The sequence below is a fragment of the Coregonus clupeaformis genome, chromosome 27 (assembly GCF_020615455.1).
Source record: "Coregonus clupeaformis isolate EN_2021a chromosome 27, ASM2061545v1, whole genome shotgun sequence".
Classification (NCBI taxonomy): Eukaryota; Metazoa; Chordata; class Actinopteri; order Salmoniformes; family Salmonidae; genus Coregonus; species Coregonus clupeaformis.
The window spans coordinates 33,043,009-33,067,986 of NC_059218.1; the positions used below are offsets into that span (position 1 = coordinate 33,043,009).

A 24,978-nucleotide genomic window follows, 5' to 3' on the forward strand; every position below is an offset into this window, starting at 1 on the left:
TGATGTGTATACGAAACATGATATTAAGCAGGTTTGAAAACATAATACAAATCGAATGTTTGAATAGGCTATGATCCGAAAATATTTGGATCACAATTCAAGCATGCTTGGCCCAGTCAGACACCGACAGAACAAACCAATAGCACTCCAAGGACACACACAGTCTATTGCTAAATTACTATGTACCAGTTTGGACTGTTGACGACCCTCGGTGGAGTGATGCCGCCAGCTATTCACTGATAGAAATCCAATGTTTGACTGGCTCCTAAGCCTCATCGACATTCATATGTTCAGGACAGGGAAGTATACTGAACAAAAATATAAAACGCAACATGCAACAATTTCAAAGATTTTACTGAGTTACTGTTCATATGAGGAAATCAGTCAATTTAAATAAAATCATTAGGCCCTAATCTATGGATTTCAAATGACTGGGAATAGAGATGGTCACAGATAGCTCTTTTTTTTATCAGAAAACCAGTCAGTATCTGGTGTGACCACCATTTCCCTCATGCAGTGTGACATCTCCTTCGCATAGAGTTGATCAGGCTGTTGATTGCTGTCCCACTCCTCGTCCTCGTCGATGGTTGTGCGAAATTGTTGGATATTGGCGGGAACTGGAACAAGCTGTTGTACACGTCGATCCAGAGCATCCCAAACATGCTATTTGGTTGACAAGTCTGTTGAGTATGCAGGCCATGGAAGAACTGGGACATTTTCAACTTCCAGGAATTGTGTACAGATCCTTGCGACATGGGGCTGTGCATTATCATGCTGAAACATGATGTGATGGCAGCGGATGAATGGCACAACAATGGCCCTTAGGTTCTCATCACGGTATCTCTGTGCATTCAAATTGCCATCGATAAAATGCAATTGTGTTCGTTGTCCGTAGCTTATGCCTGCCCATACCATAAACCCACCGCTACCATGGAGCACTCTGTTCACAATGTTGACATCAGCAAACCGCTCATGCTGTTTAATTAGCTTCTTGATATGCCACACCTGTCAGGTGGATGGATTATATTGGCAAATGAGAAATGCTCACTAACAGGGATGTAAACACATTTGTGCAAACAATGAGAGAAATAAGCTTTTTGTGCATATGGACAATTTCTGGAATATTTTATTTCAGCTCATGAAACATGGGAAAAACACTTCACATGTTGCGTTTATATTTTTGTTCTGTGTAATTACTACTGAACATAGGACTGGTTTGAATTTTCTGCAGACACTGACTGCATTATAAAATCACCTCTGCTTCATTCACTCAACTAAGAGCCATGTACAGATCCAACACAAACCTCACTCTAAAATGGCCTTATCGGTCACCTATCATATAGAACATATCCCTTAAAGTGGGTATTAAACATCAGATAACGCAATCCAATATCGGATGAACAATAAAGAAACTCAATTCAAAATACAGTCAGGTCAAATGTAGGAGTATTTGGCTAGTGCATAAGCAAGGCCTCAGGCTAGGATATTACAGGACAGTCATTTTTGGTCTCACGTTACATTTTTCCAGACCTCTTACCATCCAAATCACCCTGGGCCGTTGTCCATTTCAGCAAAAGGTATTTGGTTTCAAAGTGCTCTCTCAGATTCACTGCTATTTTTAATTTGGGCCTATGCTGTCTTTATATGGGACACTCTTTTCACGCTACTTCGATACAAAGTGATTTTCGTAGCAGGTTGGTAGGGCATTTTCGCGAACTGTAACCTCAGTCTCCTAACCTGCTGCGTAAGTTGTCCTAACCTGCTACAAAAAAGTAACTTCGGTATCGAAGTGGCGTGAAAGGTTTTTCCCCACATTGGTATTTTTTATTTTTTTGTGGTACCTTTTACACCTTTTTTTCTCCCCAACTTCGTGATATCCAATTGGTAGTTACAGTCTTGTCCCATCGCTCGCTTAACCCGGAAGCCAGCCGCACCAATGTCAGAGGAAACACCATACAGCTGGCGACCGAAGTCAGCATGCATGCGCCCGGCCGCCACAAGGAGTCGCTAGGACATCCCAGCCGGCCAATCCGGCTAACCCGGACGATGCTGGGCCAATTGTGCACCGCCTCATGGGTCTCCCGGTCGCGGCTGGCTGTGACACAGCCCGGGAGCAAACCCAGACCTATAGTGACGCCTCTAGCACTGCGATGCAGTGCCTCAGACCGCTGTGCCACTCGGGAGGCCCCCATAGCCACATTGCTTTGACTGAGTCTTAAAATGTCAGCAGTTCAGACAGAGTGGATGTCAAATTAACTCTGGACTGAAGCATTAAAAAGGTTGGGAATGCTAACGACAACATCGCAAAGCTGATCCAGAATCCTTCATACTGAAGGGGTGATAATTGGATTTGTCAAAGTTTTTGTTAGACAACTGCGAGTACATTTTTTTTTTTAGATTAGTTAACTATGGAACAAATAAACAATCTTCCACAGAAAAGAAAAATCATGAATTATTAATTTATTATGGATAAAAATTAGTATTAAGAAATGATCAATTTCTATTGATAGAAAATCAGTTACATACAACTTATTAAACGCTTATATTTCAAGTGACAAAATAATTCCCTAGTATGATCGTCTAATTAAAATTGTCTTGTTGATGTATTTTAGCCCTCATAATTAGGCCATTTTACAGCAGTTCACAGTAAGTACATTTACCTGTGCCCTCTAAGATTTAGACAGATAAAAGAGTGTCTCATTAACAATCAATTGCTACACTTTATTACAAGGAACGTAGAACAGGACATTTAAAAGACATTGAAAAATGACCAACAACACACTGAAACACACAAACAGATAAAAGGACTATCCTATAGCAGAGGCTAAGTTCTGGCATGTCTTTTGTCTATACTAGCATGCTTTGCCCATCTTAAGACTCTTCCCTGATGGGCGTACATCCAGAGAAAAAGCTGTTCTGGAAGCTAGTAAGGACTCGCTTCTTCTTCTTCAAGAAGCTGGCCGTGTTCCTCTCTTCATCCTCCTCTTCCTCCTCCTCCTCCTCCTCGACTGAGATAGTCTTCCTCACAAGCTATAAGAACACAGCAAGAAATATAGTATTTTCAGCACAATAAATAAGGACATGATCTGAAAAACCCAATACCCACCTAAGACGCCGCTTTGTGCAAAATAATACCACCACACCAGATTCAACCATAACACTACCCAAGGCATCATTAGGCTTAAAACAGTGATGTTGTTTAAGAGAGTGTGATGAGTCTGTTACTGGTAAGATATCACCGCCCTGATGTGCCTACCTTGGTGGGAGTGACACAGGGTGGTTTAAAGAAGGTGGCGTCCCCAGAGCTAATGGCCATGGGGTCTTGGGGAATAGAAACTAAATCTTTGGACCCATCGTCGGTGACCTCGCTGGAGTCCTGATTTTAGGAAGAGAGGAAAATGATTATGAAAAATAAAATGCACAAACAATGAAATAGTCTCCCACTATTGAATGTAGGGAGCCTATGGTATACATACATTTATATCTGACAGAGGGACAATTTTAACTTACTATACTGGACGTCTGGTTGTCCATGTTGCGGCACTTCTCATGGTCACACTGGCAGTTCTCCCCACAGCTCATCTTTCCCTTACGGCACCGGCACAGCTTGTTGCCACAGCGACCCTTACAGGCACACTGAAGGAAGAGGAATACAGATGTGCAAATTCATTTAACACTACAAATACATGAGAATAGAGATCTGATCATCTCTAAAACTACTGACAGTGCTGCCCCGGTCTCACTAAATGATTTCCTATACATCATGTCTATGTTCTCACCCCTGTAGCCTTGTTTTTTTTTACATTGGAGCTCTTTCTGTTACGGCCGCTCTCATTCTTCTCAGGGCACCACTCATCCTCCTCTGACTCGGAGGTAGACTCCAGCTCCTCCATGTCGATGGCCATCTTCAGGGGAGCCCTGGCTGTAGTGAACCGCCGGCCTTTAGGCTGCAGGAGGTAAAGAACACCAGCCTCTCAGCACTGGTCTAGGTCAGGGTCACCTTCCCCTAGACTCGAATGGGGGAAATGTTCACACTAACAGTTGGATATCAAACAGACTGGTGAGGAAGCGTACCAGTGGCTTACCTTAGGTGGGATGTACTCAAAGGAGTCATCTGGGGACTGAATGGATGTTGGAAGGAGGTTGTTGATCTTTTTCCCACTGGCCAACTGGAGCAGTGTTAGTTTCTGAGGACACAGATCAAAAGTTGCTTGATATGGACAGTTTCAACAAATAGTTGACCTAAATGTTTCGAAATGTAATAACCTGTACTTTTAGCACCTAGGGTGAGAAAAGTCCTTTACAAATGTATTATTATTATTATTATTATTATTATGTTACCTGTAGATTAGGCTTGGGCGATATACCGTATACTGGGGTATTTAGAAATACTGAAGGTATGATTTTCAATACCCCATTTTCTTTTTGGGGAGTTGGGTCACCCACGCCTTGCAGGTGCTGCTTGCTACGCCAATGCTTATAACTACACTCACCGGCCAGTTCATTAGGTACACCCATCTAGTACCGGGTTCAGCACCCCCCTAGTACCGGGTTCAGCACCCCCCTAGTACCGGGTTCAACACCCCCCTTTGCCTCCAGAACTACTTGAATTTTTCCACTCCTAAATAGTCCAGTGTTGGTGATGGCGTGCCCACTGGAGCCGCTTCTACTTGTTTTTAGCTGATAGGAGTGGAACCCGTTGTGGTCGTCTGCTGCAATAGCCCATCTGTGACAAGGATCGACGAGTTGTGCGTTCCGAGATGCCGTTCTGCAAACCCCTGTTGTACTGCTGCGTTATTTGTCTGTTTTTAGCCTGCCTGTTAACTTGCACAATTCTTGCTATTCTCCTTCGACCTCTCTCATCAATGAGCTGTTGACTGGATGTTTTTTGTTTGTCGCACCATTCTCGGGAAAACATACACTGTCGTCCTTGAAAAGCCCAGGAGGGCAGTCGTTTCTGAGATACTGAATACTGCGTGCCTGGCACAGACTATCATACCACGCTCAAAGTTGCTTAGGTCACTCGTTTTGCCCATTCTAACATTCAATCGAACAGTAACTGAATGCCTCGATGCCTGCTTTATATAGCAAGCCACGGCCACATCCATTTTCATGAACGGGGTGGGGTACCTAATAAACTGAAAAGACCAACAATGTGCTTGACTTAAAAATCGGGTGCTGGATCCTCGTATATAATGAAAAGAACAGAAATATGACAGCACTCCGGTAAACAAATGTAAATTTACATTTTTATTGCCGCACGAACGTTTTCTTCAGCGTGCAAGGCAATGGCAATCAATGTCACAACAACAAGACCTCATAGGTGGGCATAATTATACATTCACAGCCAGTATTGGCCCAATCAAGAGATCCCAGCAGAGGGAGCTTTGGGGGAAACATGAAAATCAAATAAAGATAGACACACAATACAAATACAAGTACCTAATAAACTGGCCTGTGAGTGTATAAGTTAAGTATAACTACAATATATCTAAGATGTGTCAAATAAATTATATACAGCTCAGGGCTCCAGCAATGCATTTGGTTTGCTAACTTGCTAGCTAAGTGTCTAGATGTTGTGACGTCACGAGAGGCTACACAGCTTTCAGCGGGATTGCTCAAGTAGTGCATGGAGACAAGGTTCAAACAAAACAAGGATTTTATTATAGGTCTTGGGAAATTAACGAAAATATAACAAAATTCTGTTCTCTTGTGGCTCTTTAAGGGTTAACAGTTCAGGGATGTCTCTTCCACATCCAAAATCATAATTCTCACTCGCTCAGATAACTTTTCCCCAGCCTTACTGTAGTCCACGTTGCAGCTAGTGGCCAACCCAGCAAAAAGTCCTTCCAAATGTCTCTCACGTATTTCCACCGGTGCATATATCCAAAGGTGAGTATTTCCCAAAGGTAAGTATCTCCAAATCCTTATATTCCTCATGGAAGTGGACGTGCAGCACTCTTGTCCTCCAGAGAGCCCAGGTTGGAGACTGTGTCTCTTCACTTCCCCAAACCTTCAGCTCATCAGCTCCTCATTTGTTTCAGCTGCGTGGGAAGATTGGCCATAGAGGGGTGGAGTTCCCGACCATACCAGCAGATGGAGCCATAGCTGTCTGGGTTTGCAGCCATCTCAGGGGGATGTAACGTCCCTCCAGGACACAGCCTCTCGTGACATCACACATCCCCCTCCTCGGGACCGACGTCCTCGTCGGGGTAAAGGCAGCGAAGAAGGCATCACGCCGGGAGAGGGCGTCCGCATTGCCGTGGTGCTTGCCAGCCTGCTCTCTCTTCAACTCCTCCACCTCTAGGACCAGGGACTCAGCCTCCTGTTGTCTCTCCTTGAGTTTCTTACTGAACGCATCAGCCTTGGTTTTAGCAGAGTTTAGCTTCTGTTGAGCAGCTTTCAGTTCCTTCTCTCTCTCTGCCTCCGCATTCTTCATCTTGTTCTCCAACACCTTGTACTTCTCCTCTGCCTTCTTCTGGACCTCCTTACTACTGCGCAGGGTCTCCTCACACTCCTCGATGGTCCTGCGCAGCCTCTCCAGCTCCTCCTGTTGCTTATGGAAGGAGCTCTGTTGGAGTTTAGCCTGGAGGATATCTAACTCTTCTGTCTTCATGTCTAACTGTTGCTTTAACAAACGATACCTCTCAGCGGTCCCCTTCAGACCAGACAGTTCTTTGTCCAGATTCTGTAGCTCCGTCTCTGTGTCGGTCTGGGCACTTGCCATCCCTATCAGAGCCCGGGCGGGAGTGAGTAACTCGGAGGATTGCACCGGAGCCTTCCCAGGATGAGTCTTGCCTCTCCGTTTCCGAGGTACTCGGGTTATCCTCTCCTGAGACTCTCTCCAGAGTGGGTAAAAGGCTGGGCAGTCTCGTCCAATTAGGACAGGAACGGGAGGGAATCAACCACCCCCGCCGTCGTGTGTATGGTTCCCCGTGTGCTGGTCATTGTAAGTTCAGTAATGGGGTATTCTCTGGTGTCCCCATGGACACAGGAAACTGGGAGGACTTTCCCCGGGGTCAGACACGTTGGGCCCACCAAATCCTTACGCACCAGGGTGGCCCGGCTACCAGAATCCAGTAAGGCCTCCACATCATGGTGATTCACAGTTACCGGGCAGGTGGGGGGTCGATCTGGGCCGCCATCTACGACTCCCAAGAGCGAGGCAAAACGGTGTGTGGGTGCTGAGCTGGAGGACTCCGCAGTGGGCATAGGTTCATCGGCTGGTTTCCCACACTGCCAGGAGATATGTCCCATCTCCCCACACCGGTAACACTGTCGAGTTTCCCCCCCCTGGTGTACTCTTCTTGGACCCGTCTGGTTTCTGGCTCCCCCCTGGAGCCGGGATAAGTCCTGACGTGGCTGGGTTCGAGACCTTGGGGTCCTTTGGACGGGTTCTTCCCATTTGTGGTGGGGCCGCACTCCTGGGGTCTTTTCGGGAAGCATTCAGCATCTCCGCTGTGGCCTGGTACTTTTCCACAGCTTCCACAGTCAGATCAGCCGTGGTCAAGGCCTGTTGACTGATGAACCGTTTTGCCTCATAAGGCAGGGCGCGTAGGTAACGATCCACCACAACGGCCTCCACCACCGCCGCTGCTGTATTCCTCTGCGGATCCAGCCATTTCCTTGCGATTCGGACAAGTTCATGCATCTGCGCCCGAGGAGGTTGGTCTAGTTGGAAGGTCCAACTGTGAAAGCGCTGGGCCATACCAAACTTTGTGAGTCCATATCTGCTGAGGATCTCAGACTTCAGGGCATCATAGTCAGTAACCTGGTCAGGGCCCAGGTCCCGGACAGCATTCAGCGATTCCCCGGTTAGAAAGGGGGCTAACAGACCAACCCACTGTTGCTTGGGCCAGGCTTCCCTAGTGGCCGTGGCCTCAAATGCATGCAGGTATGCCTCAATGTCATCGGTAGCTCCCATCTTAGATATAAAGTCACTTGCCTTTATTGGGCGGGTATTTTGGACCACCCTCTGTCTCTGCAACTGCAATTCCTCTGCCTTCCGAAGGTTGGCTTTCTTTTGCTCCTCCAAGAGAGCCACGTTTGCTTGCATCTGGGCTTGCTGGCCAGCAACAAGGGCTTTCAATATGTCCTCCATTTCAGTCGGCGGGGAGCCTACGGCCAACTTGGAAAACTGGGTGATCAAACCTTCGGTATCCTCCTCTGACATGCACTATTAACGCTTGAGCGTGCCCGTATTCTCCACCATCTGTGACGTCACGAGAGGCTACACAGCTTTCAGCGGGATTGCTCAAGTAGTGCATGGAGACAAGGTTCAAACAAAACAAGGATTTTATTATAGGTCTTGGGAAATTAACGAAAATATAACAAAATTCTGTTCTCTTGTGGCTCTTTAAGGGTTAACAGTTCAGGGATGTCTCTTCCACATCCAAAATCATAATTCTCACTCGCTCAGATAACTTTTCCCCAGCCTTACTGTAGTCCACGTTGCAGCTAGTGGCCAACCCAGCAAAAAGTCCTTCCAAATGTCTCTCACGTATTTCCACCGGTGCATATATCCAAAGGTGAGTATTTCCCAAAGGTAAGTATCTCCAAATCCTTATATTCCTCATGGAAGTGGACGTGCAGCACTCTTGTCCTCCAGAGAGCCCAGGTTGGAGACTGTGTCTCTTCACTTCCCCAAACCTTCAGCTCATCAGCTCCTCATTTGTTTCAGCTGCGTGGGAAGATTGGCCATAGAGGGGTGGAGTTCCCGACCATACCAGCAGATGGAGCCATAGCTGTCTGGGTTTGCAGCCATCTCAGGGGGATGTAACGTCCCTCCAGGACACAGCCTCTCGTGACATCACAATGTCAAGAGCAAGCTTCTTGGTTACAGCAAAGATATTAAATCCAGTCCTGGATCAAGATCGCTGTTGCCTAAATTGTTTTCTATTTAAAAAAAATTGTGACCCTTGTGTGCACTTCCGGTAATATCGTATACCTCGGTATGGTACAGAAACAGTATGACTGTATGAAAATCTGGATACCGCCCAACCCTACTGTAGACCTTTGTTATTGTACATACTTTGGAGTGTTCTATTGTCCTTGTACATGCTCATCCGGGCATTTACCTGTTTGTATTGTTCATTTTCGTCCATCAGCCTCTGGTTTTGCTCATTCAATTCCCGCATCTTTTCAATCTCATCCTCCTGTAGAGACAGGCATTGAATTTGGAGGGGGGTTAGAATACCTATATTCACCCTGATCAGTCTTTGACAGAGTATTTTCTTAAAGACTCAACACTTTGAGCTGAACTTGAAGTCAAATCAACCTGCTTGGACAATGAGGATTAATAGCAGAAACAAGTACATTGCTTAATATTTATATATATTTCTTGATTCCATTATTTTCCTTTTAGATTTGTGTGTATTGTTGTGAATTGTTAGATACTACTGCACTGTTGGAGCTAGGAACACAAGCATTTTGCTACACCCGCAATAACATCTGCTAAATATGTGTATGTGACCAATAACATTTGATAAATAGACCTGACTTTGATCATGATGAACATTCCTCCAACATGTCAGTGTGCACAGTAGCTGAGAGGACAGTGTGACAGACCTGGAACTTGAGGCGCTGCAGAAGCTCCCTCTCCCTTTTTGAAGTCTCCTCCTGCTTTTTCTCCACTGACTTACTCTCCTTGCTCTGCAGCTGGCCCAGGAGGTAGAGGACCTTCTCCTGGTGCATCTGCTCCAACTCCACCAGGTGGTGCTGGTGCTCCATGTCCATGGTGGACATCAGCTTCCTCTCGTCACACAGCGTCTTCTGCAGGTCCAGCACGTTGCCCTTTTCCTGCTTGAGCTCGCTCTCCAGCTTAGAACTGGTCGTTTTGGCAGACACCAACTGTGGAGGCGGTGACATTAATTGTAAGCCGCTCTGAATAAGAGCGTCTGCTAAAAGACTAAAATGTCAAACTTAATTTTTAGTTGTCATGTATTTTGTCAATAAACATTAGCTTACAAGGTAGGCTAATAGGCAGAGAATGACATGCTTTTCAAGACATTGAGAACTTGTGACACTAATAAGCTTCAACGATATGCGAATAAACTCATGTCTTGCCTCTGACATGAGGACCTTGAGGGCACACTTGGCCTCCACCATAGTAGTGATGTTGTCCCAGCGCTGTTTCAACCGCCCCTCATTGTCTGCATCCAGAACCTTCTGCTGTAGGTCAGCTATCTGGGCACTCCTAGGAGGAAAACCATGGAACATTACATGTGAATGTTAGTCTATAAATGCACATGAATGTGATTCAACTGCCCAAATGTAAATACTTTATCACATATCATTACTGTTCTAAGGACTTGCATCTGGCAGCCGTCACAATATCCTATCAACAGGAATTAACAAAGAACAGATGGGGAAGGCGTATGCTTTGGAAGGTGTGAAAAGCTTTGGAGCAACGCCTCACTATGACATCAACATTTCTCCAGGCAAGCCAAGGGGAGGTAGGCCAGGAATTTACAATGACAGTGCAAAAATACATAGCAATGCAACTGAAAGAAATTATATGGATGACTTTCTCAGCAGTGGAGTCATGAAAAAAACTCAAATGCATTAGCAGTAAGGTGAGGTCCATGTTTAGGTTTTGGTTAGAAGGAATCCCTCAGCAGCGGGAGGTAATATAGGTCCATGTTTAGGTTTTGGTTAGAAGGAATCCCTCAGCAGCGGGAGGTAATATAGGTCCATGTTTAGGTTTTGGTTAGAAGGAATCCCTCAGCAGCGGGAGGTAATATAGGTCCATGTTTAGGTTTTGGTTAGAAGGAATCCCTCAGCAGCGGGAGGTAATATAGGTCCATGTTTAGGTTTTGGTTAGAAGGAATCCCTCAGCAGCGGGAGGTAATATAGGTCCATGTTTAGGTTTTGGTTAGAAGGAATCCCTCAGCAGCGGGAGGTAATATAGGTCCATGTTTAGGTTTTGGTTAGAAGGAATCCCTCAGCAGCGGGGAGGTAATATAGGTCCATGTTTAGGTTTTGGTTAGAAGGAATCCCTCAGCAGCGGGAGGTAATATAGGTCCATGTTTAGGTTTTGGTTAGAAGGAATCCCTCAGCAGCGGGAGGTAATATAGGTCCATGTTTAGGTTTTGGTTAGAAGGAATCCCTCAGCAGCGGGAGGTAATATAGGTCCATGTTTAGGTTTTGGTTAGAAGGAATCCCTCAGCAGCGGGAGGTAATATAGGTCAATGTTTAGGTTTTGGTTAGAAGGAATCCCTCAGCAGCGGGAGGTAATATAGGTCCATGTTTAGGTTTTGGTTAGAAGGAATCCCTCAGCAGCGGGAGGTAATATAGGTCCATGTTTAGGTTTTGGTTAGAAGGAATCCCTCAGCAGCGGGAGGTAATATAGGTCCATGTTTAGGTTTTGGTTAGAAGGAATCCCTCAGCAGCGGGAGGTAATATAGGTCCATGTTTAGGTTTTGGTTAGAAGGAATCCCTCAGCAGCGGGAGGTAATATAGGTCAATGTTTAGGTTTTGGTTAGAAGGAATCCCTCAGCAGCGGGAGGTAATATAGGTCCATGTTTAGGTTTTGGTTAGAAGGAATCCCTCAGCAGCGGGAGGTAATATAGGTCAATGTTTAGGTTTTGGTTAGAAGGAATCCCTCAGCAGCGGGAGGTAATATAGGTCCATGTTTAGGTTTTGGTTAGAAGGAATCCCTCAGCAGCGGGAGGTAATATAGGTCCATGTTTAGGTTTTGGTTAGAAGGAATCCCTCAGCAGCGGGAGGTAATATAGGTCCATGTTTAGGTTTTGGTTAGAAGGAATCCCTCAGCAGCGGGAGGTAATATAGGTCCATGTTTAGGTTTTGGTTAGAAGGAATCCCTCAGCTGCGGGAGGTAATAAGTAAGGTCAGTACTAGTCAGACTCACCTGAGGTTTATCTCTGTCCCCAGGTTGTCTACCTGTTTGCTGAGAGACGCCTCCAGCTCTCCCTGACTCTCCAGCTCTGAGATAATGAGGGTCCGACGCTGTGGGAGTACAGAGAGAGAGAAAACACAGTAAAAACAGTTTAGGATGCAAAGTGAAGCAAAGTGATGTATTCCATCCACTAATACTAAACAATATGCATTTAACATCTCTATTTTTGGGATTTTTATTTTACATTTACGTCATTTAGCAGACGCTCTTATCCAGAGCGACTTACAGTTAGTGAATATACAGTGGGGAAAAAAAGTATTTAGTCAGCCACCAATTGTGCAAGTTCTCCCACTTAAAAAGATGAGAGAGGCCTGTAATTTTCATCATAGGTACACGTCAACTATGACAGACAAAATGAGAATTTTTTTTCCAGAAAATCACATTGTAGGATTTTTAATGAATTTATTTGCAAATTATGGTGGAAAATAAGTATTTGGTCAATAACAAAAGTTTCTCAATACTTTGTTATATACCCTTTGTTGGCAATGACACAGGTCAAACGTTTTCTGTAACTCTTCACAAGGTTTTCACACACTGTTGCTGGTATTTTGGCCCATTCTTTCATGCAGATCTCCTCTAGAGCAGTGATGTTTTGGGGCTGTCGCTGGGCAACACGGACTTTCAACTCCCCTCCAAAGATTTTCTATGGGGTTGAGATCTGGAGACTGGCTAGGCCACTCCAGGACCTTGAAATGCTTCTTACGAAGCCACTCCTTCGTTGCCCAGGCGGTGTATTTGGGATCATTGTCATGCTGAAAGACCCAGCCACGTTTCATCATCAATGCCCTTGCTGATGGAAGGAGGTTTTCACTCAAAATCTCACAAAACATGGCCCCATTCATTCTTTCCTTTACACGGATCAGTTGTCCTGGTCCCTTTGCAGAAAAACAGCCCCAAAGCATGATGTTTCCACCCCCATGCTTCACAGTAGGTATGGTGTTCTTTGGATGGAACTCAGCATTCTTTGTCCTCCAAACACGACGAGTTGAGTTTCTACCAAAAAGTTATATTTTGGTTTCATCTGACCATATGACATTCTCCCAATCCTCTTCTGGATCATCCAAATGCACTCTAGCAAACTTCAGACGGGCCTGGACATGTACTGGCTTAAGCAGGGGGACACGTCTGCCACTGCAGGATTTGAGTCCCTGGCGGCGTAGTGTGTTACTGATGGTAGGCTTTGTTACTTTGGTCCCAGCTCTCTGCCGGTCATTCACTAGGTCCCCCCGTGTGGTTCTGGGATTTTTGCTCACCGTTCTTGTGATCATTTTGACCCCACGGGGTGAGATCTTGCGTGGAGCCCCAGATCGAGGGAGATTATCAGTGGTCTTGTATGTCTTCCATTTCATAATAATTGCTCCCACAGTTGATTTCTTCAAACCAAGCTGCTTACCTATTGCAGATTCAGTCTTCCCAGCCTGGTGCAGGTCTACAATTCTGTTTCTGGTGTCCTTTGACAGCTCTTTGGTCTTGGCCATAGTGGAGTTTGGAGTGTGACTGTTTGAGGTTGTGGACAGGTGTCTTTTATACTGATAACAAGTTCAAACAGGTGCCATTAATACAGGTAACGAGTGGAGGACAGAGGAGCCTCTTAAATAAGAAGTTACAGGTCTGTGAGAGCCAGAAATCTTGCTTGTTTGTAGGTGACCAAATACTTATTTTCCACCATAATTTGCAAATAAATTCATAAAAAATCATACAATGTGATTTTCAGGATTTTTTTTTCTCAATTTGTCTGTCATAGTTGACGTGTACCTATGATGAAAATTACAGGCCTCTCTAATCTTTTTAAGTGGGAGAACTTGCACAATTGGTGGCTGACTAAATACTTTTTTCCCCCACTGTATATATATATTTTTTATACTGGCCCCCCGTGGGAATCAAACCCACAACCCTGGCGTTGCAAACGCCATGCTCTATCAACTGAGCTACATCCCTGCCGGCCATTCCCTCCCCTACCCTGGACGACGCTGGGCCAATTGTGCGCCGCCCATGAGTCTCCCGGTCGCGGCCGGCTACGACAGAGCCTGGATTCGAACCAGGATCTCTAGTGGCACAGTTAGCACTGCGATGCAGTGCCTTAGACCACTGCGCCACTTTATATTGAACAACTTTTATTAGGAGGTATGGGTAGCGGCATTTTGAATTGCCATAGAAATGACTGACATCAACACGTCATTGGCAGAGTTGAGCAAATTGTGAGTTTTGTCAGGGGACTGAAAGTGAATGCTGCCACCGGGAGGTGCCTCGCCTCCACTGGACCTGAAAGGGTTCTCAACTTTGATAGCTTTGTCATTGAGATCAGGACAACAAATATTAAAAAGGTAAGAAACTGCATACAATTTGTTTTTATGTTGGTAATTATAGTATTTTTTCAGATTGATAAGATGAGTCTGAAATTAACTTCTGATAAGCCGAGACAGTCAGCCAAAATGAGGCAAGGTAGCTAGCTAGCCATCTACTTGATTTAGCACTTATCTTGTCTTTATGTTAATACTGTCTTTGATAACTGTACAAAATACAATTCTCATATTATCAATTTGAAGAGCATTTGTCATTGGTATAGCTAAGAGCTAAAATGAACTGGCTAGAGCCTGATTCTACAGTAGCTAGCTAGCCAGCCACCCACAAGAGAGGGCTGCAGCGGGATTGCCATTTTACCAGTAAAATGTATGATACCCATATAATTATTAGTTAGCTAGATAACTATCTACATATCTCATTAGGTATTTGTTTATCTATTATTCCTAAAAATAGTAAGCCTGCTGGCTGTTGATTGCAAGATTTGTATTTGTATTTATTAGGGATCCTCATTAGCTGCCTTGGCAGCAGCTACTCTTCCTGGGGTCCAAACATATTAAAGCACTTACATTACATTTAAAACAAAATATAAAACAGTACATCATGACATTATTACACCACTACCTATCTACAATACAAAATGTTTAATACCACCATACAACAATATCACAATGTGTGCGTATGCATGTGTCTATACCCTTGTGTGTGTGTCTCTTCACAGTCCCTGTTGTTCCATAAGGTGTATTTTTAACTGTTTTAAAAAATCTGATTCTACTGCTTGCATCAGTTACCTGATGTGGAATAGAGTTCCATGTAGTCATGGCTCTATGTAGTACTGCGCGCATCCCATAGTCTGTTCTGGACTTGGGGACTGTGAAGAGACCTCTGGTGGCATGTCTTGTGGGGTATGCATGGGTTTCCGAGCTGTGTGATAGTAGTTTAAACAGACAGCTCGGTACATTCAGCTTGTCAACCCCTCTTACAAAAACAAGCAGTGATGAAGTCAATCTCTCTTCCACTCTGAGCCAGGAGGGACTAAGCCTAAAGCTTATGATAGCTAGGCTGATAGCTAGGCTGATAACATGCTGTGGAGGCTGCAGACATGGCTGAGGGACAATCCCACCCTCACATCCTAGTTGAGCCTAGATTAACTTCAATGTACTGGAGGACTACACTAGAAAGTGTTGGCTTTGTCAGAGGAAAGATAGGAGGAAATTACATTGTTCCAATTTTCGATGTAAATTGCACTTTGTTTTCAGGTTTGAATGAGACGATGTATTCCCCTTAATAAAGTTATTTAAATAAAAGTTATTGATTTATTAATATTATATTACTTGTGTATGTCTTTCCTCATCATATGTCAATTTAAATGCAATTTGTAATGTTTTGGTGCAGATTTGTAGTTAATTTACAATCCAGATAAGTGTCTGATAACGAGCATTACATAGAATCCTAGAAAAATACCACCGTTCCCTAAAACAGCTGTAACTCATTCACAATAAAAGGTATTACTATTCTGATTTTAGATTTTCAATCCTTACAAAATAAGACTTAATACACTCATTTTTTTCCATCGTCATTAGGAAGCATAGATTTTCATATAAGATACTCATTTCACAGGTATTTCTTTTTGACTGATTACCATTTGATTGATGTGGTGCTATTGTATGTCATATCATTTGAAATGGCTGTTTCTCAGCTTTCAAAATGTGTATCATGTTTTCATATATGGTTTGACACTAGATAAATTAGCTCATTAATGCCCGCAGAGTTCATGGTCTTTCAGACAGTTTTGGGATTCAGCCTTTTTTGGGAAATCCTGCCAGTGATGCAACAATACCAATCTGACGATTTAGTTAGTTGGTGTTCGAAAGCCTAGTGTTTCCATTCCCCTTTAACTAACTCCTATAGAGAAACATATAGAAGCATAATTTCCTCATGTAGCCTAGCGGTGGAAATTTACTAAATTTCATTTAGTAAAAGCTCAGATTCTCATTGATCTTTTTAAGAAAGGGACTCCACTTACCCTGACTTTGGCAGCAGGCCGCTCCCCTGCCTCCATCTGTTGTTTGAGTTGGGAGATCTCCTCTGCCAGGATCTTCCTGTCCTCCAGCAGGTCCTGCAGGTGGCGCCGCGCCTCCCCTGTGCTCACCAGCACCTCCACCTCGTTCAGGAGCCAGGTCTGCCCACACACACACACAGATTCAGGTAACAGCTTACATTACTCACTCAGTCATTAATTCATTAATTCATACATACACAGCGACAGTACTAGGGTTGCAAAATTCCGGGACCTTTCAATAAATTCCCCTGGTTTTCCTTCCTTATTCCGGAAATCCTCCAACCGGGATTTCGGGAAAAATAGGAACTTTTTTCCCCGAAAGTTCCAAAATTTTGCAACCCTAGACAGCACTCATTCAAACCACACACAATCACTTAGACCACAGCATGCACATTCGCATAATACATTATGGCAATAATTTCCTTTCTTGCAAACCAGGACCCCTCACAAAACGTTGATCAAATAATTCACAGTACACAAACAGAATCAAACAAATAGTTGACCAGACCTTCACTCTCCCGGCTGCTCCCTCCATCCCTCTGTATTGGACATCCTTTCGTTTCTCTGCCACCTCACTCCTCTTCTGCAGGGCATCCTTCAGACGCTTATTGGCTGCTGCGGCCTGAAGGAGAACACCCACAGTTAGAACTACCTCTCACCACAGTTCCAGCGAACAGCCATTAAAGAATTGACACAAAACACGTTTTCCTGATTAGATGTAATAGACCTAGGCCTCACCTCCTCAGTTTTACGACGCAGGACATTAGCCTGCTTCTGGAAGTCACTCTCAAGCTTCACCATCTGAAACTGACGTTTACGGTCCTGAGAGAGAGGTGAGAAATGTATCGTCATTGAAACAAAACAATCATCTACCACATGGAAATAAAAGTGGTGAACAGTGTGCCTTATCCATGGATTGGTGAGTCTGCCACAGAGTCGCTACCGCACATCACACACACCTTCTCCTTGAGCTGAAGAACCTCCTTGTCCTTCTTGTTCTTCCACACTCTGAACTTCTCAGAGTCCTCCTTCATCTGCCTCATCAGCTGTACACGCTGACTCTTCATAGCCTACAGGGAAAGAGAGCAGACAAACAGAGAAGCCATCAACAACCACGTCTTAGAAAACCATAATTAGGTCGAATTCAACCATTTAGTTTCAGAAGCCCATTGACTGATCAGATCCAGACTGAAAACCTCTCATTGTCCTGAAAAATAGTGCCGATTAGTTCAGAGTAACTGGTATATCCACAGCTCAGCAGTATACCCACAGTGTTGTGACAGTGACACACCGGATGCAAGCACATTGTCATACCTGGATCTCATGGTTGAGCTTGGCCACGCTTCGGACAGAGGACTCTTTGACTTTGAGGAGTTTGGACTGCTCCTGGAGCTTCTTCTTCATGTCTGTGATCTGACCCTCCAGCTCCTGCAGACGCTTCCTCCGTTGCTCACTCAGCCTGGTGGAAAGATGGAGAGAGAGAGGGAGAAAGACAGAAGGAAATGAGACTGATGATTCCATTCTACTGCAGAGAAATGCTTATACTAAACGTAAAGTTGTGTTACACACCAAGCTTGTGGCCATCATAAAGGAAACTCTTGTGACAGATAACTATCATATCAATTCACTATACAGACTGAACATAAAGACCCTTTTAAAATACTTAGCCTTACTTAGCCTGATTGACATCCTTTTTGGCAGAGTGGAGAGCCAGGATGAGGTCCTCCTTTTCCTTCTGCAGAGAGCCCACTGATGTCTGCAGGCTCTTGATGTTATTCTGGAGGGGAACCGTTAATTAGGAGTTAAGATTAAAAAGCTGCTCCACCAGTTCAGTTTGAAACCTTCCCAGTGGATAAGAATCAAAGTGCTGTGCTGGTGTTGCCTCCCCCGTTTCAGCCCTCTAAACCTCCATTACAACCAACCCATATTTTCTCTCCCCTCTCCGGACGGTCATCTCCAGCCCTACCTGGTGTTCAGTCTGCATAGGCTCCAGGTGGCTGTCATTCTGGCACATCTTCCTGACAAACTCCTCCTTCAGAGCCAGAACGTTGTTGAGCTCAATCAGCTCCTTGGACATCTGGGCCTGACGCAGGGCATGCTGGGTAGTGAAGCCCTCTGGAGAGTCCTTGCCAGCAGCAGTCTGAAGGGTGGGGAAGAGGATGTATGTTTGTTTGTTTGTTTGTTTGTTTGTTTGTTTGTTTGTTTGTTTGTATGGTAACAAAACACACTTGTTTCGTACAACACATCTGTTGTACAACACCTAAACAACACGCACAACAATTCTATAGAATCAACTTGCACAACAATTCTATAGAATCAGTGAAAATGCAATAATCCCAAAACACTTGCACAGAATCAGATACATGTCAGGAAGAGTACATCTGCAGCAGACAGCCTTCTCCATTAGATGAGTGGTTCTAGATGACCAGACTTACTGAAGGAGAGCCATCAGTTGGGGTGCCACTGCCACTCCCTGGCCCATCAGGGCTGTCCTCTCCTTCAGCCCCACAGTCTGCAGCCAACGCCTCAATAGTGGCAGCAAGGCCAGCACTCTCATCCTGGAGGAACAAGAGCACAGACATTATTACCCAGACAGGATGCAGAGCAGCTTCTTATTAGACTGAATATGGGGAAGGGAACTAATATATCCAGTCATTCAAACATTGACACGTGCAATGTGTATAATGTTACAGAATAAATCAAGTGTCCTTTATCCTTATGACTAGCATGACCAATAAGGTCATGAAATTGCACAGAAATAGCTTAGCTACTGTGAAATTCAGAGGAAAAATGCTTTGCTTGCTAAACACAGAGGACTGAATGCAGTCTGTCATGCATCAGTAGATCCAGGCTTGTGGTTTGTGAGAGCTCCCTCGTCTGGCCGTACCTGGAGCTGCAGGATGACATGCTGCAGATTCTGGATCACTTCCACATTCTCCTTCAGCTCCTGGTCCTCCAGAGTCTCCATCACCCTCTGCAGGTCCACTTTACACCTAAACGATAAGCCTTGTGTTTTAACACAAATTATTCTGGTGCCAATTACCTAGTCGGACAATGGAGTCAATGGGCTCCCGAGTGGCGCAGCGGTCTAAGGCACTGCATCTCAGTGCTAGAGGCGTCACTACCGACCCTGGTACAATTCCAGGCTGTATCACAACCGGCCGTGATTGGGAGGGCGGCGCACAATTGGCCCAGCGTCGTCCGGGTTTGGCCGGTGTAGGCCGTCATTGTAAATAAGATTTTTCTTAACTGACTTGCCTAGTTAAATAAAAGGTTCAATTAAAAATGGACATTTAAATGTTTACATTTGAATCATTTAGTAGAGGCTCTTATCCAGAGCGACTTACAGTTTATGCATTCATCTTAAGATAGCTAGGTGAGACAACCACATATCTCAGTCATAGTAAGTAAACTTTTCCTCAATAAAGTAACAAAGTCAGAGCTCGTAAGGGGAGAAAAAAGTCAAGTGCAAGTGTTAGTTCACTAAAGGATGTTCAGACTTACGCTGCATGCTGCCTCAACTCTTCCAGTTTGCTTTGCAGCTTCTCATTTGCTTGCTCCGTCTGTGGGCGGGGTGACAAAAAAGTATGGCACATGTGACGATCATGGTAATATCTCCAAATATCTTTCCAAAGATGAATATCTAAAAAGGACAATTATATATGTTTGTGGATGGTTCGAAACGGTCAGTCAGCGTTGCTGTGTGATGTTGGCATGGCCTGCAGTATGACAGAGCCAGTCCTAGACTAGCGCAGGTCCTCATCCTCACCATGATGATCCTCTCAAGCATCAGGGCAGTCTGGCCTGCTGCCTCGCTCAACGCACGGCTCAGCTTGTTGTTCTCATCCTGTAGGGTACGGGTCCTCTCCAGGATCTTAGACACGTTCTCCGCTGGCTCAGACCTTTTCATAGAAGAGATGAAAGGAGTCAGTGAGATACTTTTTCGCAGTAAGTTCCCAGTATGGATGTTCAGTCTGCCAGTCATCATAGGTTGACAGACTCTTTGACTGAATAGATGGATAGAGGACTACAGACATATAGTCTGGTCCAGAATTATTGGCACCCTTGATAAGGATGTGCAAAAAGACTACATAATACAAATACTGAGCTAAATTGTACGCTCAAAAAAGGGGGATATTATATTATTTTATACTAACACAATTACTCCGAAAGATTTTGTATTAAAAAAATATATAAATATATAAAAGGGGAAGAAATTATTGCCACCTCTGTTTTCAATACTCCAGCACCCTCCCCTTGCGAGGATAACAACACTGTTTTATGAGATTTGAGAACACCTTGCAAAGGATCGTAGACCATTCCTCCATACAGAATCTTTCCAGATCCTTGATGTCCTTCGTCTGTGCTTATGGACTGCCCTCTTCAATTCAAATGAGTTTTTTGAATGGGGTTCAAGTCCGGAGAGTGAGATGGCCACTGCAAAAAATGTGGACCAATGTGGTCTCTAATCTCATTAAACATTTTAGAAAAAGGCTCAGTGTCCTTATCCTCCCAACGGGAGGGTGCTGGAGTACTGAAAACAGGGGTGCCAATAATTTTGACCACCCATCTTTTTTCTTTATTACTTGTTTAACAAAATATATTTATCTGAGCATGCAACATAGCTCAGTATTGTATTAATTGCGCATCTTTATCAAGGGTGCCAATAACTTTGGACCTGACTATGATAGTTGGGGAAATTATCACAAAATTAATAGCTTTAGTAATTACCCAGAAAGCACTGGTGCCACACCCCCACGTGCATGCAGAAGCATCACCTGTAGCTCCTGGACCTGTGTTCAAAAGAGGAGGAAACGTTCCCATCAAAACAATGGACACTTAAAATCATGTAAACGTCGCCAACACACAAATTGTACGGTCACTCAGTCAGGTGGCCAGTGCACCTGCTGCTTCAGGCTTTTCATTTCAGCAGCTCGAGGGTCCACGTTGACCACGGGTTTGTTTTTGATCTTGCGGGCTCTGTCAGCGTAACGCAACGTGTTGATGGTCTCCTCAATGTTGGAGTCTGCAGGGCTGATGCACGCGATCATCAAGGTGTGGCTGTTACCTCCCAATGAATCTGATGGAGAGAGCAGTATTTACTATTTAATGGCCACTATAAAACATGAAGTCTTAGTATAATATATATAACTGATTCTAAATATAAGAAGAACATGGCGGATTTGGATGAATGCTTTTTGTTGTGTTGAATGCCTTAGGGCAGGGACAACTGATGGGTGGAGGCCACAGAATCTGAACTCATCATGAGGTGCCGCAGTGGCTCGTGGGTCTGCGTACCCACAACCACCCCCACACATGCAGTCAAAGCCGGCGCTGTTTGCAGAGAACAACAGGGTGTTGTCGAGGGTCACGCCAAGGTACTTTGCACTCTGGGAGTTGGGCAACGTTGGAGTTGTCAACCGTGATGGAGGCCAGTTGCTCATCCCTGCCTTAGGGTATATAACTTACAAATCTCTTGACTGTTCTTTCAGTCATCTGACTAGCACAAGATCTTGCACCACATGACACCATCTTTGTTATGTTAGGCTGCATTGTACTTAAAAGCTCATCCTAAATTGACACTGGACCCAGAAAGATCCAGCGGTAATCACTGGGATTTGGACTGCCCAACCACAGTCCGTGACAACAACACCTGCATCAGCTGACCATCCTTTTGAGCGCTCACCCTGCAGCAGGCGGGTTAGTTTAGAGTCCCTGTAGGGCACAAAGCCGGTGCCTTTCTTGCTCTCGTCCCCGAGGGCGCTGATCACGTTGCCCAGGGAGAGCAGGCCTCGGTTGATGCTGATGCCTGAAGCAGACAGGATGAAAGCAGAGAATCAATAAGGTTCTGATACTGAACTAAATCACACATCGAAATAGAACTGGGACTGTCTTTTAAACATGTAGATTGTGCTAATAATTGACCATAACAATACTAAAACACACATCTTACTACAGTCAATGAAAGCTTGTTATATAAAGTATTAGCTTCTGGGAGCTTCTAGTCTCCCGAGTGGCGCAGTGGTCTAAGGCACTGCATCGCAGTGCTAGCTGTGCCACTAGAGATCCTGGTTCGAATTCAGGCTCTGTCGTAGCCGGCCGCGACCGGGAGACCCATGGGGCGGCGCACAATTGGTCCAGGGTAGGGGAGGGAATGGCTGGCAGGGATGTAGCTCAGTTGGTAGAGCATGGCGTTTGCAACGCCAGGGTTGTGGGTTCGATTCCCACGGGGGGCCAGTATGAAAAATAAATAATGTATGCACTCACTAACTGTAAGTCGCTCTGGATAAGAGCGTCTGCTAAATGACTAAAATGTAAATGGTAATCAACTAACCTTCCTTCAGACGATCTCCCTCAGCTTTGGTCTTCTTCTGTCTTTCAGAGCCGGCCAGATCCACCAGGTGTAGTTTTGACACCACATTGTCAGATCTACAAACAGACATTTGGAAACAGAAAGGAAGAACTGAGGACAAATCAACTTGCAGACAAAATTAAATCAAATTAATTGAATGAACTATATCAAGAGATATTTGTATATAAACAATGTTTATGCTCCGCTCTGCGTGTCAGATACATTTATGAACGGCAACGTTTCCTTGGGATGAACATTAGAAGGTTAGATCTAAGGGAGAAAGCAAGAGAAGACTGACTTGTCTGCCCCCCTGCGCTGCTCCAGGGTGATGGTGAATATTGCGTGGGAGCGAGACGAGGCAGCATTCATGGCAGTAGAGCCCACAGTGCGGGCTGAGTTCCCCAGCTCCAAGCAGCCCACCATCTCATGGGCAGACAACACCTGTCTCTCAGTCAGGCCCACGATCTAAGATGGGGCGGCAGATGGACATTGGATTTTAAAAAACATTCCCCCAAACGGTCCTTTTAAACAAATGAATGCAACATGTTCAACGATTACAGACAGTTCACTCACCTTTATGCCTTCTTTGGGGTCCTCCCGAATGTTGATGGTTGATGGTTTATCTTTGGATACCGATGGACAGAGCAAGTCCAGGATGTCTTCATTGTATATCTATGGCAAATAAAATGTATACATAACGTTACAGAAAAACATGGCCAGGATACTTCCAGAAACAAAGAGGTATTTCTTCAATATTCAGAATCCTCGCTTTTTGAGCATCACGACTCCCTGTTTTGAGTTTCTGAAAAGAGGAACGTAACAATGATTATTTTGGCTGTTATTACAATCAAACCATGGCTTTGTGTTATGACAATCAAAGAAGATAAATAATAGAGGTTCCCACACACCTCCAGATAGGTCACTGTAAGAGAGATTTCACAATCGGTATGCTTCTCCCTTTCCTGGAAGATCATTCTGACCACCCTGGGGATGACTCCAACGGTGGGCTCATTCTCCTGGGCCGACGTGTAGGTTCCTCCCATAGAAAAGGTCTTCCCTGAACCAGTCTGTCCATACGCAAGCACAGTAGCATGATAGCCTTAAAAGATAAGTAGAAACATACAGCTTATTGATCCCATTCCATTGTGTCTGCTTACTGGTTCTATGGGCAATACTGTGTGAAAGTAAAAGGTTGGTCTTCCCTACCTTTAAAAAGACCACACAATAATGGTGAAACAGCACTGTTGAAGACTTCCTCTTGTTCAGTTGTAGGATCAAATACATAATCGTATGTGAACGTCTTTTCAGTGCCAACAATCACCTGCAAGATAAGATAATTATTTAGACTATAATTGTACTTATGTGGCTAGCTATGAAATGGGATCCATAAAACATCAGGCCAGGTGCTTTGTTATGTATTGTGGAATAGATTGCTGACCTGTGGCTCCCCTGGCACGAAAGTGAGACAGGTCTGGCAACCCTCGTTGATTTCTTTAGCAACCAAAGGTCGACACCGCAGGGCAACCCGCACAGGGATCGATTTATCATCTTCCTTTGTCATGCTTTGAAATCAGGCGATTGACAGATTCAGAACAGGATTGTACGTGACTCGAGAGGGTGGCCAATACTTTAAAGCAATGTTGTCATTGGAATATTTGCAAATCGGAAAACTATTTTCTGAAAGCTATTTTAGCCTCATTGTGATTCTATTCACAACCGACCAAACCCATCTGATAACACTACGGACGGCTGCTGTTAGTATTGTTAGCCAGCACACCTGGCGAGCTAACGTTAACTTGTCTATATCATCGGGCTAGCTAACCCCCATTATGAATCATACCACTACCATGCCCTACCCATCCAAATAAGTTTAGTAGGTAAAGTTAAGGAGGACGGTCACTTACCTTGGGGGCTGACAAGACGTTAGTCTTCACCCCTACAATGAGTTAGCGAACGTTCGCAAAAATGTGTGTGCCTCTAGCTTGTTAAACGTTTCAAAAAAATAAATAATTCAGACGATAGAATAAGAAGAGCTTCAGTTCATGAATGGCATATAACCACGCATCAGTTGTCGTAAGAAATCTAGACTGAACGTTTATTTTCTTCAAACGATAACTTCGGTCAGTGCTTGTCATGGATCTCGTCTTGCCCGCCACTTTCAAATATTCAGCCCCGCCTCCACCACCCGTTTTGCGTCGCAGAGTTGCTGTCATTCGCCTGTTTCTCAAATTTCAAAATAAAAGCCTTACATATACTGTACATATAATCCGCTCACATTGCATACATTAATTTAAATTAAACAATATATAATGCAGTAATATCTCAAGATATGAAAATAATATAATC

The 24,978-nt window shown here is 44.5% G+C and overlaps 1 protein-coding gene across 1 annotated transcript; it reads right to left on the minus strand.

Annotated features, from left to right (window-relative positions):
- Positions 1 to 2,700: 2,700 nt before the first annotated feature.
- On the minus strand, positions 2,701 to 24,788 carry kif4 (kinesin family member 4). Its single transcript, XM_041851129.1, has 30 exons — positions 24,537 to 24,788; positions 24,071 to 24,194; positions 23,839 to 23,953; positions 23,541 to 23,731; positions 23,206 to 23,304; positions 22,931 to 23,097; positions 22,615 to 22,709; positions 21,967 to 22,089; positions 21,185 to 21,360; positions 21,012 to 21,073; positions 20,050 to 20,182; positions 19,785 to 19,843; positions 19,168 to 19,273; positions 18,716 to 18,838; positions 18,247 to 18,420; positions 17,954 to 18,057; positions 17,595 to 17,739; positions 17,240 to 17,350; positions 17,019 to 17,102; positions 16,789 to 16,902; positions 16,245 to 16,400; positions 11,870 to 11,967; positions 10,066 to 10,195; positions 9,568 to 9,849; positions 9,078 to 9,155; positions 4,086 to 4,187; positions 3,780 to 3,947; positions 3,511 to 3,636; positions 3,257 to 3,376; positions 2,701 to 3,030 (listed from the first exon to the last, which is right to left on the minus strand). The coding sequence occupies exons 2-30, from the start codon at positions 24,191 to 24,193 to the stop codon at positions 2,872 to 2,874; spliced, it is 3,723 nt and encodes a 1,240-aa protein (XP_041707063.1). The 5' UTR covers position 24,194; positions 24,537 to 24,788; the 3' UTR covers positions 2,701 to 2,871.
- Positions 24,789 to 24,978: the final 190 nt, after the last annotated feature.

Bases quoted from the DNA above. Each gene is read 5' to 3' on its own strand.
- kif4 (XM_041851129.1), bottom strand. From the start codon at position 24,193: ATGACAAAGGAAGATGATAAATCGATCCCTGTGCGGGTTGCCCTGCGG. The intron at 17,740-17,953 runs GTAAGGCTAAGT...TCTTTCCACCAG, and splicing joins AAGGATGTCAATCAGGCTAA to GCTGAGTGAGCAACGGAGGA. The intron at 17,351-17,594 runs GTATGACAATGT...CTTTCCCTGTAG, and splicing joins AGCTCAACCATGAGATCCAG to GCTATGAAGAGTCAGCGTGT.